At 39.1% G+C, this 13558-nt stretch overlaps 1 protein-coding gene across 1 annotated transcript in view; it reads right to left on the bottom strand.

Moving 5' to 3' along the window:
- Positions 1–12078: 12078 nt before the first annotated feature.
- The window catches only part of ADCY2 (adenylate cyclase 2), a 416016-nt gene continuing 414536 nt past the window's right edge, over positions 12079–13558 (bottom strand). Inside the window, exon 25 of the mRNA XM_039523887.1 lies at positions 12079–13180. Coding sequence (XP_039379821.1) covers positions 13028–13180 — 153 coding nt within the window. The 3' untranslated portion in view covers positions 12079–13027. The remainder of the gene's footprint in view (positions 13181–13558) is intronic.

Below are 13558 nucleotides of genomic sequence, written 5' to 3'. Positions count from 1 at the left end.
TGGCTGAGATGGCACCAATCCTTTCTTTTCTTTCGGCATATGTATGTGACCTTGAATAATGGATGCTCCTGCATCTTCCCCTCCCTGTTCCTCAGTGACTGATCCTCCTCTCTGAGGAACTCTGCAATACATTCAGTCCATATTAGTTACAATACAGAGCCAGAGCAGTAGAACGGGTCCTTAAAAGGTCATAAAGGGAGTGAAAGTTCCATTTACACCCATGTTTAAATCCCCTTTACCCTGTGAGAGCAAAGCATCCTATTAGATATGAGAATCTGGCCCTATCTTCTTTACTCTCTAACTTGTTTGATTCTCCTTACTTGGCAGAGAGAGTGGTTTCAGAAGGAGGTGTAGCTAACAACTTGACATCTGTACATTTTGCATTCTTGCACCATTCTGTAATGTTCAAGACCAAGATAAACAATAGTAACAGACTTGCAGTGAAAATAAATTGATACAACCAATAGGATATAAACATGAAGTTCAGTGTTGTTCTTTTCCTCCATTTTTTTTAAAATATTATAATAGGGGATTCAAACCAGATGAAGAGATCCTGTAGTTTCCAAACTATATGATGTGCTCGTGTGCTAAAATACGTTGTCTGCCACTCACTTTTTTCCTACTGCCTCACAGTCCCATTATCTCTTCCTTGTATGTATTTATTTCAGATATTTCTGTTGCATGCATCAACATAAGGATAGCTCAGTGGTTTGAGCATTGGCCTGCTAAACCCAGGGTTGTGAGCTCAATCCTTGAGAGGGGGCATTTAGGGATCTGGGGCAAAAATCTGTCTGGGGATTGGTCCTGCTTTGAGCAGGGGGTTGGATTAGATGATCTCCTGAGGTCCCTTCTAACCCTGATAGTCTATGATGCTAAAGCTACACTCTGTGATTGTTAATGCAGTAGGGACAATGTCCAGAAAATGATGGGGGGGAGGAAGAACCCTGATACTCACACTAGCAAATGTTGCCCCCTTGAAACCAGTAGTTGCAATGTATGTGCAGTGGCTTCACATGGCTGCTGATACACAAGTGCCTCCACAAACACACATACTATTGCTAAAAACCTTTGAGTACCTATAATGCTTTTTCATGATCAATAACCTAGTGTTCCATAAATTATAAAATTAGGAATTGGGACTGAAATCTGGCATGTAAAGTCTCAATCAACAATTAATATTTTTTCATTAAAGTTGGTTGAGCTATTGTAACTTACAGAGAGTAAAGCAATTATAGAGTAATGGATGCTTTGCCGGTAGAATGCAAGTTTGATGGAGCTGAGGTATGTATTGTGCAATCAAATCATTTTGCAAAATGCTCCCTAATCTCTCATAGGCTGCTGGAATTGGATACAACCAGGAGCAGCTGCAGCAGTGAGGTGCACATGTTTGTATCACTCCAGCAGATTTGCCTAATTACACTTCTCCTTCCTCTGGGTCCTCCTTCCTTGCCAGTATGATGCATACCTTTCAGCCTTCAAACATGCCAACATGGGCTGCTTGGAAGTGCGATGGCTGCCATGTTGGCAAACACCAGGGACTCAACCTCCACAGCTAAAAGCATGAATGTTTACAGATTGTGCTAAAGAGCCAGACTCCAAGGTGACAGCTTTCACAGGCTCCCATCCTTGGTGGACTGAGCCCATAGGGGCATATGGACCATAAATGCTGACCAGTGGAGTTCAAAACAAAATGTCTGACAAATGATTGAAATGTGAAATAGGTGCACTTTGATGAATTGCACCATAATTCAACAATTATCATAGACTAAGTACAAAATCTCTTTTAAAGCATTCTTGTCACTTGCCAGAACCCAGAAGGCAAATTCAATTTTTTCTCTCTCAGTTCTCTTCTTGGGCTCACACTTAGATCACTTTGCTTGTTGTCTCAGCAGATCTGACAGACAGACTGTCAAAAGCATTGATGGGTGCCTGTTACAGTTTTGTCTTAAAGCCCTCATTTAAAGTCCCTTAGAAAGAATGTAAGTCAGTTTGGAAGCAGCACTAGAGGTAGCTAGACTATCTAAAAGAGTGATGCCTTTTTTGTTTTGTTTTAACTGGGCGTGAAAATAGGGAGAAAGTGAGAGGGCAACAGGAAAGCGTTATTTTATTTCAGACACCAGAACTCCAAATTCAAATGCTCCTGAGCTCTGAAGGCAAGATTTTCAAAAGTGACTAGATATTTGGGGTTTCCAAAATGGGACATCTAAAGGCACTTGATACTTAGAAAGTGAGCCTTTAAAGCTCAAATTGGGCACCCAAAATTGAACTTCTGACTTAGTAGCAGTTTACAACCACTTAGCATTAATTTTATAGAGATATAAATAACAACACAAGGGGCAAGGCAATGGAGAATATGACCCCATAGAACAAAGTGGCAGATTGATCTGACAAGTAGTTTTATCTTCCAAAGTTTCTGCTGTTGTGCTTTTTGCTTTTTTAAATATAATGATTTGTATCTTGTCAGAAAGGGAGCTCACAGATAAGAAGAACTGTTCTGTAGAGTACATCATCAAGGACACAATTCAGCAGTTAATCAGTAAAGGAACTAGAGAGGAACTTGTTAAGCAAATAGTAGCATTAAAAGTGCAGAAAAGAACAAGAGGACTGACACTGATGGGAATCATAAGAGCTCTGAGCTTGCTACCAGAAGTTAACCGAGCGGGCATAAAGAAGTAGTAGTACTGGCACTGATGGCAGACAGCTAGCCTGCTTGTCAGATTAGGGGTATAGCAATTCAACCTCTATAGGAATCGTGTCCTTGATTTCTGGCCTCAGGATCTATCAGATGTCCAGGCACTCCTGATATACAGTCAAGTCCTTCAGTAGCAAATGCTGCAACTGGTCATTCAGGTGAAGAGCTGGGAAGACTGTGACTAGTTTTTTAAGGTGACTTTCCCTTGCTACCAACATAACCTCTATCTTACTCAGTTTAAACTTGAGCCATTTTTTTCATACAGGTGCATATTTCCTCTAGACCGGTGGGCAGCTGGGCGATGGCAGAATGTATGTGTTACAAATAAGAAGGAAACATTAGAGAACCTCTAGATGACATGGGAACAGTAGACTATCAGCAGTAGGAGTGAACAAATATTGTACAGGAAATTTTGAGAAATTTAATCTCTGTTCTGTTCATAAATTATCCACAAACCGTTTTTAGAATTTTCTGGAATGTATTTGTTGTTCCAAAGGATTCAACAAATAATTTCTATGACTGATTCTTGGTGTGTAGATTGCAAATTTGTGTTTAGTTAGCATCTGAACCTTTTTGTTACTTTGGACTGCTTGCTGCCCCACAAACCCACTTCACAGACAATCATGTTCACAGGCTCAAAGTTCGCTTTCTGAGAATATTATGGAGGTGCCATAGTTAGGGTTACATTCTAAAATGGGTCATAAATTCCTGTTTTCTGTCTAAGTAGGTAGCTAATAGGTGTAAAATTTCAGACAATGTTAGTTTAGATGCCCATTGAATTTTCTATGTCACTTTTGTCTGGTTTCTTTCATACATTTTCATTAGAAAGGGTTTGAATTTAATCTCTGGCTGGGTTTTCTATTCTTTGGTAGTCCTACTTTTCATTGACAGATAGCTTTTAGAAATCCTTCTCCATGTGCACAACTTTGGCAGAGAGGTGGCCCCTGATCAGCAGCGGTGGCTCCAGGCTCCAAGTGTGTGCCTGGGGCAGCAAGCCACAGGGGGTGCCCTGCCGGTCCCTGTGATGGTGGCAGTCATGCTGGTCCCGCAGATTCGGCGGCAATTTGGTGGTGGGTACACCGAAGCCGTGGGACCGGCAGACCTCCCGCAGGCAAGCCGCTGAAGGCAGCCTGCCTGCCGTGCTTGGAGCAGCAAAAAAGCTAGAGCCGCCCCTGACCCTGAGGAGACCTGGTAACAAGTACTTTGCAAAATGTTGGACTTAGGGTCACTTTAAAGCATTGGTCATGTTGTATCTGAAGTCATAGATGTTGAGCACACAAATTTGATTATTGGGAGACCAATGTACGAAAAGCCATATTGGTTGATTGGGGCTAAGCACACACAAATCTGATTGGTTGTGGGGGAGAGGACCAAGTGCACACAAGCTTGACAGATGGGACTGGGCAGTGCACAGCAAACCTTCTCTGTCAGCTGGTCAAAAACTAGAATTTCCATTCTGCAAAAAATCTTGACTTTTTTTGGGGAGGGGGAAATCATTCAAAATCAAAACAAAGTTTATTTCCCACAAAACAAAACTTCTAAAAAATATTTGTTCAAGTTCAATCAAAACTGAAATGGTCTGTTTTGATTTCCCCATTTTAAAAATATTTTATTTGTATTTGATTTTATGTTTTAAAAACAGGGCATAATACTTTCTTTTATATTACATTATAATTTAAAAATAACTTAGTGATTGGTATTCTACTTGGTAGATAGAATTCTAACTGATTTGGCAACTGGTACTTGATTTGCTCAATTGGTATTCTAACTTGCTATTTGTAATGGGTATTCTGTTTGGTAATTTGTATTGTAAATGGCCCAATAATATAAAATAAATTTCAAAACCGCATTTTGCAAACAAAATCAATGTTCCATTCAATAAGGTCAACCTTACCGGAATGCTTCGTTTTGATTTTTTTTTTAATGAAATGTTATTGAAATTGATGTGTTCATGCAGAACATTTTGATTTTGACAAATTGACATTTTGTAATAGAAAAATGTTCCCTTGGTAATATTTTTGACCAGGTCTAGTCAGGAACTATTTTTGTAAGATTTTTATCCTACAGCAGAGAAGAGTTCATGTGCAGTTGCTGATTGATAAAATATTCTTCCATCCCATTTCTACCCATCACAGGTTGCTGCTCCTCTTCCCCTTTAACTTCCACCTCCAATTAAGCATTTAAAAAAAACATAGGAAACTAACATACAAAAACTTCATTGGGAATCTGTCAGGGTTGCTATACACACACCATGTGTGACAAACCCACAAACGCAAGGAATGAAAAGTTAAACCTCCTAGCAGTATATACTATCTTCACCCCACAATCACCTCCCTTACCATTCCCATAGCTACTGTGCACCACCACCCTTCTGCCCACAACCATCCAATCTTCCCCAAACAACACAACCATCTACTACACCAGATATCTGCAACAGCTAGGATCAGGAAAAATGTGGTGAGTTTAGGTTGTGCTGTATAATAGTGGTGGTAAAGGTAAGGTCCATGCTGGTGAATGGAGGAATACAATTATGTACTGTTTTCATTGCCTTGCTTTTGTGGGTTTGTGTGAGGTATGCTGTGAGTGCAGCAATTCTAATTGCTCCACCACAATACATGTTTTTTTTGGTGGATTAATTCTTTGCTTAAAACTCTCTTTTTGTGAACGTTTCTGCTACTATATTCATTTGCTATAATATCTGCAGAAAGCAAACACATACCAAGCAGACACTGCAGAAACACATTTTTTATTTTGGCAAACATTTATGGGGAAAACCTTGAGGTACTGACCCAGTTCTAGTCATCAACGTATTATTGAAATATGAGCCCACTGTGTCATCTAAGGATGTAATATAAATTGCTTAAGGCCAGCTTATGCCTGGCTTCATGTGCACTGATGGAGGCAAGGATGAGGGGTGGCAGAGAGAATGTGAGGCCGTGGTTGGCTCACCCCCTACTGACTGGCCATTGAAGCTGATCAGCTTCAGGAAGGGTACTTAACTGCACCTAAAAGTGAGTAATGGCAGCTTCCTCTGCACAACCCCTTCCAGTGCATTTTACCTAAATTAGCCCTTCAATGAATCTGAACTGTATCCACTCAGCTCCAGAACCTCATGCGGTGAGAAATTAAGTCACATCTAGCATGGCCTCCTGGGTCACCAAAAACAAGCAGAGAATAGGAATGGAAACTCCTCATCCTGCCAAGAATTTGGGCCTCCATGGCAGCTCTACTGGCAATCAGGGCCCCTATAAGTAACTCTGACCCTTGCCATTCCTAGTTGGTAAAAGTCAATGGAGTGTACCTGAGATGCCTACTGATTGACTGTCATGTTCTTTTTTCATGAGGAGACTCTATCATCCACCCTAAAATATGCAATAGCTCAGGTCCTACTTGTGACATTGGTAGACCAGATGCTAGCTCATGCCAAAGCCCCAGCCTCATTGAATACTTACAAATGCATAGCTGGAAGCCAGGCTAATTCACTTCTATACTAATATAGATCAAAGTGATTGTTAAATGTATAAGAGTGTACCTGGTGTTTACACTTTATGAAAACTAATGGGATATTGTTACATGCATTGTTTTCACTTATCTGTATCCTGTTATAATGTAATAGCAAACAGCTACATTGCAAACACTCCTGTAACTAAATAGCCCATCAAATGTGGAAAAAGCCTTGTGTAATGCAAATGAAGAACTTAACAGTAAAGTGCTAAATCTTGTACATTTGAAGCCAAGTGGTCTTAGTGTGTGCAGAGCAGAGATCAAAGAATCTAAATGTGCTCGTCTCTCTCCACCAATCAAAGAAAGAGCCTACAAAAGAGGTGACCCTATCAGCTTGTTTTCTGTGAGAAGAATCTGGAACTATTGACTCAGGGAAAAAATCCTTCATCTCTGGATTGTTTGGATTCTAACAGGGCAGAATAACTGAACAAGAAGACAGAGATTCCTAATGTTATTCCGGGTAGCCCTGAGAAACTTTTAGGAAACTGGTAGATTACTACATCTCTGATACCATTTGAAATTATAGACGGTGACTCACCTGTATATATATTTTACCTGCTTTAACCTCTCTATAACTCTCATTCCTCTTTCTTAGCTAATAAACCTTTAGCTAGTTTACTGGAGAATTGGCTACCAGCATTGTCTTTGTGAGATCTAGGATGCAAATTGACCTAGGTGAGTGGTTGGTCTCTTGGAACTGGGAGAAACCTGGAATATTTGTGATTTATGTGTAAGTGACCACTTATCACATGGTCCTGCTTGCCTGGGTGGCAAGATAGACTGGAGTGTCTAAGGGGACTGCCAGTGACTCCATTATAAGACTATTGTAGTACTTTGGGAATACACATTTGGTATGGGTTGGTGATAGGGTGACCAGATGTCCGGTTTTTATAGGGACAGTCCCATTTTTGGGGGACTTTTTTTTATATAGGTGCCTGTTTCCCCCCACCCCCTGTCCTGTTTTTTCATAGTTGCTATCTGGTCACCCTGGTTGGTGAAATCTAATTATAGATCTTACCATCAGTTTGGGGTGTCTGCCCTGCTTTTGATAGTCTGCCCTGAGGTTGGCACTCATGGTCATGAGCCACTCCAGACAGTGTGACAATACTAAAAACACCATTGTTTGGTGCTAGAGACTTTTCAAATTCCCACCTCCCACTGCTGAATCTAAACATCCCTTTTTCAGGCAGCTACTCAAGATGTCAGCAAAAACAGGTGTCCTACACTGCGTGTCAGCTGCCAGTCTCCTAGATCCTTCTGGAGGGAAAGTTTCTATTGTTCCACTAAAAACATGAGAACCTTTGACATTAACAAGATATGTGGACTTTGGACTTACTATGTTATTTACCATTTGACATGACACAATAATTAATTACTGTGTTTACAAAGTACTTTGAAGATAAAAAGGCAGATTTCAGATTTGTGAACACATTTTTTCTAATGTTCTCTCAAATAATTTTAGAGACAAGGTGGAAGGACAGCTTTTCACTATGAAAATTTACTGGTCTATTTAAGGCTTAGGTACTCCTTTTTCAAAATGTCTTGGAAACAAGTTTGTTCCATTACACACGAACAGGTTTGTCAAATGCCCCTCTTGTGGGGCTATTAATGAAAAACACTAGAGCCTCAACTCTGCAATTGACTGTTTGTTGGCAGACCAGTGCACAGTAAGTTGAAAGACTGGGACCAAGGTGAAAAGTAGGGGGAGAAATGCTGAAAGTAAATGTGAAATTAAATGTCTTTCTAAATAAACAACAAATAAATCTATAGACTTTGTGATGTTTTTAGGCAACATGTGAAAGACAAATTGCTTTTCAGAGGAAAAGGTAAACACCTACTTTAACAGTAAATCTCATGGTATATGAAACAGTTTGTTGACATATTTATTTGAGCGTTGTGACATAAGGCTCTGAATACAAAATAAAATGGAGACTTTTAAATGTATTGTCTTCCAAATTTGCATAGCTGTTTGGTTTTTCTTTAGTGAGAAGGTTGTAGCTGTACATCAGTGGAAAAAGCAGATGCACTGATGTCTTTTATTTAAATACTTTAAAATGCATGAAGCAAAGATAACAAAAATGGGATGCAAGGTGATCTTTACAAAGTATAAGACCCTGTCTGTCTCTGGAAATAGCATTTAAATAATATTAATTACTTGTACTCTGTATTACTATCTAATTTTGTAGTTAACAAGTAAAATGACAAATATCTACAAACTGGGTTTTTTCTCTCTCTTCATACCCAACTGGCTCCACCAGTGTGAAGGAGGGCACTGCCAGGAGGGTAATAATGAGTCTAGCACACCAAACAATAAGTAAGCCCCCGATAAGTTGTCCCATTTGGGGCCTGTACCCAGAACAGAGCTCTAGGCAAGCTGCAGGGCTTCCCACTACTCCTGGTGCACATCCTTCACCCAGGTCTTTTGATCCACTCTAATGATGATGGTATAAATTCTACTGCCTTAATAACAGGCAAGTGATGAATTTCAGTGTAACTCTGCTTTCTTATTTTCTGGGACATGATTTGGCTTGATCATAGCAAACATTTGTGCATAACGCCAAAATGTCAGAATAGCATGTGGATATTAAGCGAGGTCAACACACAGTTTTTGTACCATTTAATTATATTGGTTTAGAAATTTACCAAAATAGGTTTTACCACTATAAACATTTTTATATCGAGATAACAGCCTCCACACTATAGGTTACACAGATTTACATTGGTTTGTGCACCGATAGCTAAATTGGTACAATAAACTCTCAGAATATAGACATACTCATCTGTTGTTTCATTGGCTCAGTCTCATTCAAGCCTTTTCAAATGTTACACAGTAATAGAGTAGAGAAACACTAAACTTTATGTGACTTTTTGAAAAAGCATAAGAGCAGCTTTTTACTTGGAGTATTTTTATTCTGCAACTTGAGTGCTAGATATGCTACAAGTTCCCAAAATGTGTGAGACTATATATGAAAAGCCTAACCTTGAACTGACAGACTAAAAGTGACAGATACTGTAATTTCCACAAGTATATAATAATTCATAACTGGCATAAAGGAATTTAATCAAAAATATGTTTGAAGTGATTGCTTTGACCTGTCATTGGCAGGAAATACTGTCTGCATGACTGTAATGACACACACACACACACACACACACACAAGGTTAGAGCATAGTCAAAGCCTAGAGGTTATATAATATTATGTATGAACAAGATATCCTTCCTAGAGAATATTTACAATAGGAAGATGTAAAAAGCGACAAAGAGTCCTGTGGCACCTTATAGACTAACAGACGTTTTGGAGCATAAGCTTTCGTGGGTGACTACTTTGCATCAGATGCATCTGACGAAGTGAGTATTCACCCATGAAAGCTTATGCTCCAATACATCTGTTGGTCTTGTCACAGGAATCTTTGTCGCTTTTTACAGATCCAGACTACCACAGCTACCCCGCTGATAATAGGAAGATGGGAGACATTTAGAGGAAATCTTAGAGATAAATGTCCGATGGCTTCCTCTGGGTAGAATCTGGGAAATTATTTCTTGTTGCCAATGGAACTATTTGGGAAATCTTTGATACAGATGGAAAACATTTCTCTTAACTCGCTAAGTAGTGGACAGACACATTAAGGACATCATGTAACTTTTTTTTACAGGACAACATCAAATTTATGGCTATGTTGTAACTCCCAAGTTACTCTTAGAGATTTTTTTTCCAGTGTGGATTCCATCTTCATGGCATACCATTTTTCCTCAGCTTTTATACTCAGCATGGGACAGCTGATTTTATTTTTAAGATTTCCTGATGTTTGCACCCCAAATTCGGCTCTCGGCTATGAGGAACATCTCCTCCTTGGGTCAGGGACCAGCAACTGTCCCTTGGACAGGATAAGTGATACCAGACACTTCATATGAATAGAAGAAAATATCAGGGAATTTCCTTCAACCAGCTGTTGTGGTTCTAGTCTGGATCTTAATTTTCACATGTATAACAATATTGTCTCTCTTGGGCACCTTCTCATAATTGGCTCAACAAAACATGCTGTGCTGGGCACAATCAGTTGCAGCTGGGCTGCAATCCGTTGCAGCCAGCTGAGCACAATGCCCTTTGTGCCCACGTCATGACTATGCCCATGTTTTTCTGCAGCTACATTTTGAAAATATCAAAATTTTCCATTTGTTTGTATGCTTGATATTGATGGTTGAATGCTGTGTCTATGCACTGTCTCTGCATTGCTCCTACTATGATTGCAATTATGTCTTTCCCTTAGCACCAACTGCAGCACAGCCAGAGGATTTGCTTCTGCTGTAGCAACTATCAGAAAAGTCATGTGTGGGAGCCAGTGTCTATTGTGTAACTCCTCCTCAAAGATCAACAATACTAGTGACAGTTCAAATGTCTCCAACTGGATCACATATGCTAATAATGCATTATGACTGTATCTGAGCCAACCAGTTTGCATGTGCCAGGCTCTGATTCTTTTCTGGCTCACCATAATAAATACTATGCACTTACAGTACCTTTCATGTTAGGAAGTCTTGCTAGCTAAGTTTATGTTGTACTGTGATCAGGAGCACAGTATCAGAGAACCTCATGGATCTCAAACTATCTGCTTTACAATCTATAATGGGTTAAACCTCATTAAACCCGAAGGTCATCTGCCAGTCCTGTGCTCCAGACCCATAAGAAGTGAACTACAGCATTTGCTGCCCCATTAACTTCATCTAGCATTTAAAATGATAGTCTAAATAAAAACGACTATAATTAATTCATGGCCATAATTGAGGGGGAGCTTGCTTCTTAAAATATTCAGAATATATAATTTTGTTTCAATAAACATCAAGATGTATTGTCCACTCATCTAAATTTTGGCTTCCTTAGGCCAATATATATTTGTTCACCTCAAAAGAGGTCAGTCTTCATTTTAGTGCATTTTAATTTGATTATTATATTGATTTTAATGAATTCAGTATTAATTTATACTTTTTTTTTGGAGGATTTCATAAATTGACATTCTTTCCTTATTTATTCCTTGGAGGTTTTAAATGAATATATTTCTGTATACACTTTTTTCATTGTTTTCAGCTACTGGGTTGTTATAAATCAGGGACAGAATAACTGTGATTGTAACTTTTTAAAAGAATGCTATGTTTACAGCATTTGTTTTGAGACAACATATAAAGAATTACATAAACTTTGAAAACAGTGTAAGAAGGGGAAAAAAGGCCAACTGGTGTCCAGTTAATTTAGTTTTATAAATTCTATCAATGTTCTTGCTTCAAATGTTGGTAGTTTTAATATTAAGATATTGACTCTCACTGGAGAAAGAAAGCAGTAAGGCCACAATAGTGATCTTAACCCATTAACCTCGTCAATTCAACTGTTAAGTGTTTTTCCATTATTAAATATAAATCAACAGCTCTTTTGTGTGCTGTCTATCAATAAATAGGTAGATATAGAGTCCCTCTTGGTGTTACATGTACAATGCAATTTGTTTTCTGAAGGAATACAGCATGGCAGGTTGACTTCAAAAGCTGGGTGTAGTCTGTAAAATTGAATAGTTTTCACTGTCCCCCAAGGAGCTCAGCTGAGACTTACAGCACCTTTGGTGCACTTCAACCTAATAAGGCTCAATTAAGAGATCTCCACTCACAATTATGCCATTATAGCTTGAAGGACACCTGCGAGGTTGAGGGGCTTTCAGAGCATACCAACAAGGGACAGCACAGACAGCAATGTGTAAAAGGCATTCAGATTTTAAAAAAATTAGCCCATCCTATGTATTGCACAAAGCACTATAATTTAGTTTTGTGTGGAGCAGTAGGAATTCTAGGGCTGACACTGGCTGTTATATTCCCCTGGTGCTCATCCAGTTGAGGCAATACTCCTGTCACAGCATGGGAACCAGAGTTTAGAAAGAGGCTAGATCTCCTGGGCTAGTGAGGACTGATAATACTGGTGAGACTTTCTTGTGTGTGTGTTGTTTTTATTTTTTTAAAGTAACAAGGGCATCTGACATTAATGACTTAGACTGTAGCGGGAGCTTTGGTTATAACCATCCTAGCTGGTGCTAATTTGTCACATCAACAATTGCTGAAAGGAGGTGCGATTATTAAAGGAAGAGGAACCATGTGGAAAGAAGCAAAACTAAGAGACAAAGTGTAAGACAAAGTACATACAAACTTTTAATGAATTAACCTTACAAAAGACAATGGCATTAAAACAGCTGACATGTTTGTACAAAACTGCTCCTTTGTTGTTAGGACTGTCTCCAGGAAAGAATGCCAACCAGGTGCCCCCAACATGTCACTGGCTATGAGACACAACTGGTGAACATATCCAAATTGTATATGGAGGGACAGAATCAACTTATTTACAAATACTGTATATTTTAATGTCAGACTAGTGGATGCTATTGGGGAGCTACCGTATCTTCCAGGAAACATCATGCACCAGAAAATATTATGCACCCCTAGCTTTATTGCCTTAAGATTGTTTTTGTTTATCACTAACATCATCTTAGTCCCTTTGGTATCAGCCTCTGCATTTTAGTCTCTTTAGCAATCTTTGTTTCTTCTTTCTTGTCTTGAAGTAACAGTGCAAGTTGCAGTACAGTCTTCCAGTCCTATAGCACACAACACAACTGCCCTGGAATATAAGAATAGCGAGGTGCGTACTGCTGGATCACCGGACCATTCTGCAGCCATACTAAAATAACAGTTCCATAATACTGGAAAATAACACGCACATTGAAGTTAAGGGCCAAAATGGAATTAAGAAGTGTGTGATACTTTCCTGAAAATACGGTATTGTGGACACCTAAAAATATTCTTCAGGATGCCACATTCCCTTGTGAAAGGGACCTTGTCATTTCAGTATGTACAAAATATGTTTTCAGTTCTCCTTTTCCTTTTACATTTATTATTCCTCTGCAGGTGCACGTATACCCCAGCGTTTGTAAGACGTTGTTCGTCTCCTCTGTAACCTGAAACATATAATATTTTTTTTAAAATGATGAGCACAAAAAGAGAGAATATAATCTCTTTAGCATCTAGGACAGAAGCCAGCCTGGATGCTTTTAATGTTATTGTCATGATGCTTGGAAGATCTTTAAAAGGCACCTAAATACTGGAGGCTCATTTTTCGATCTTGAGCACCTACATTGAGTCACTGCAGAGTTCCATATGTGAGCCATCAAATAATCTGTTATTTAGGTGCTTAACACCTGTTTTAGGCATTTTACCTTATGTGCTTAGGTTTGAAGACACAGGGCCTGCAGATGCACAATTAGCACTAAAAACAAAATTGGTCTAATCTACCATATGGTACTCCAAAAAGTATTTCAGATTTTCAAGAGCTGTGT

The sequence above is a fragment of the Mauremys reevesii genome, linkage group 2 (assembly GCF_016161935.1).
Source record: "Mauremys reevesii isolate NIE-2019 linkage group 2, ASM1616193v1, whole genome shotgun sequence".
Classification (NCBI taxonomy): Eukaryota; Metazoa; Chordata; order Testudines; family Geoemydidae; genus Mauremys; species Mauremys reevesii.
Note: the sequence above shows the minus strand (reverse complement) of the source record. Positions and strands in the feature narration are given on the sequence as shown.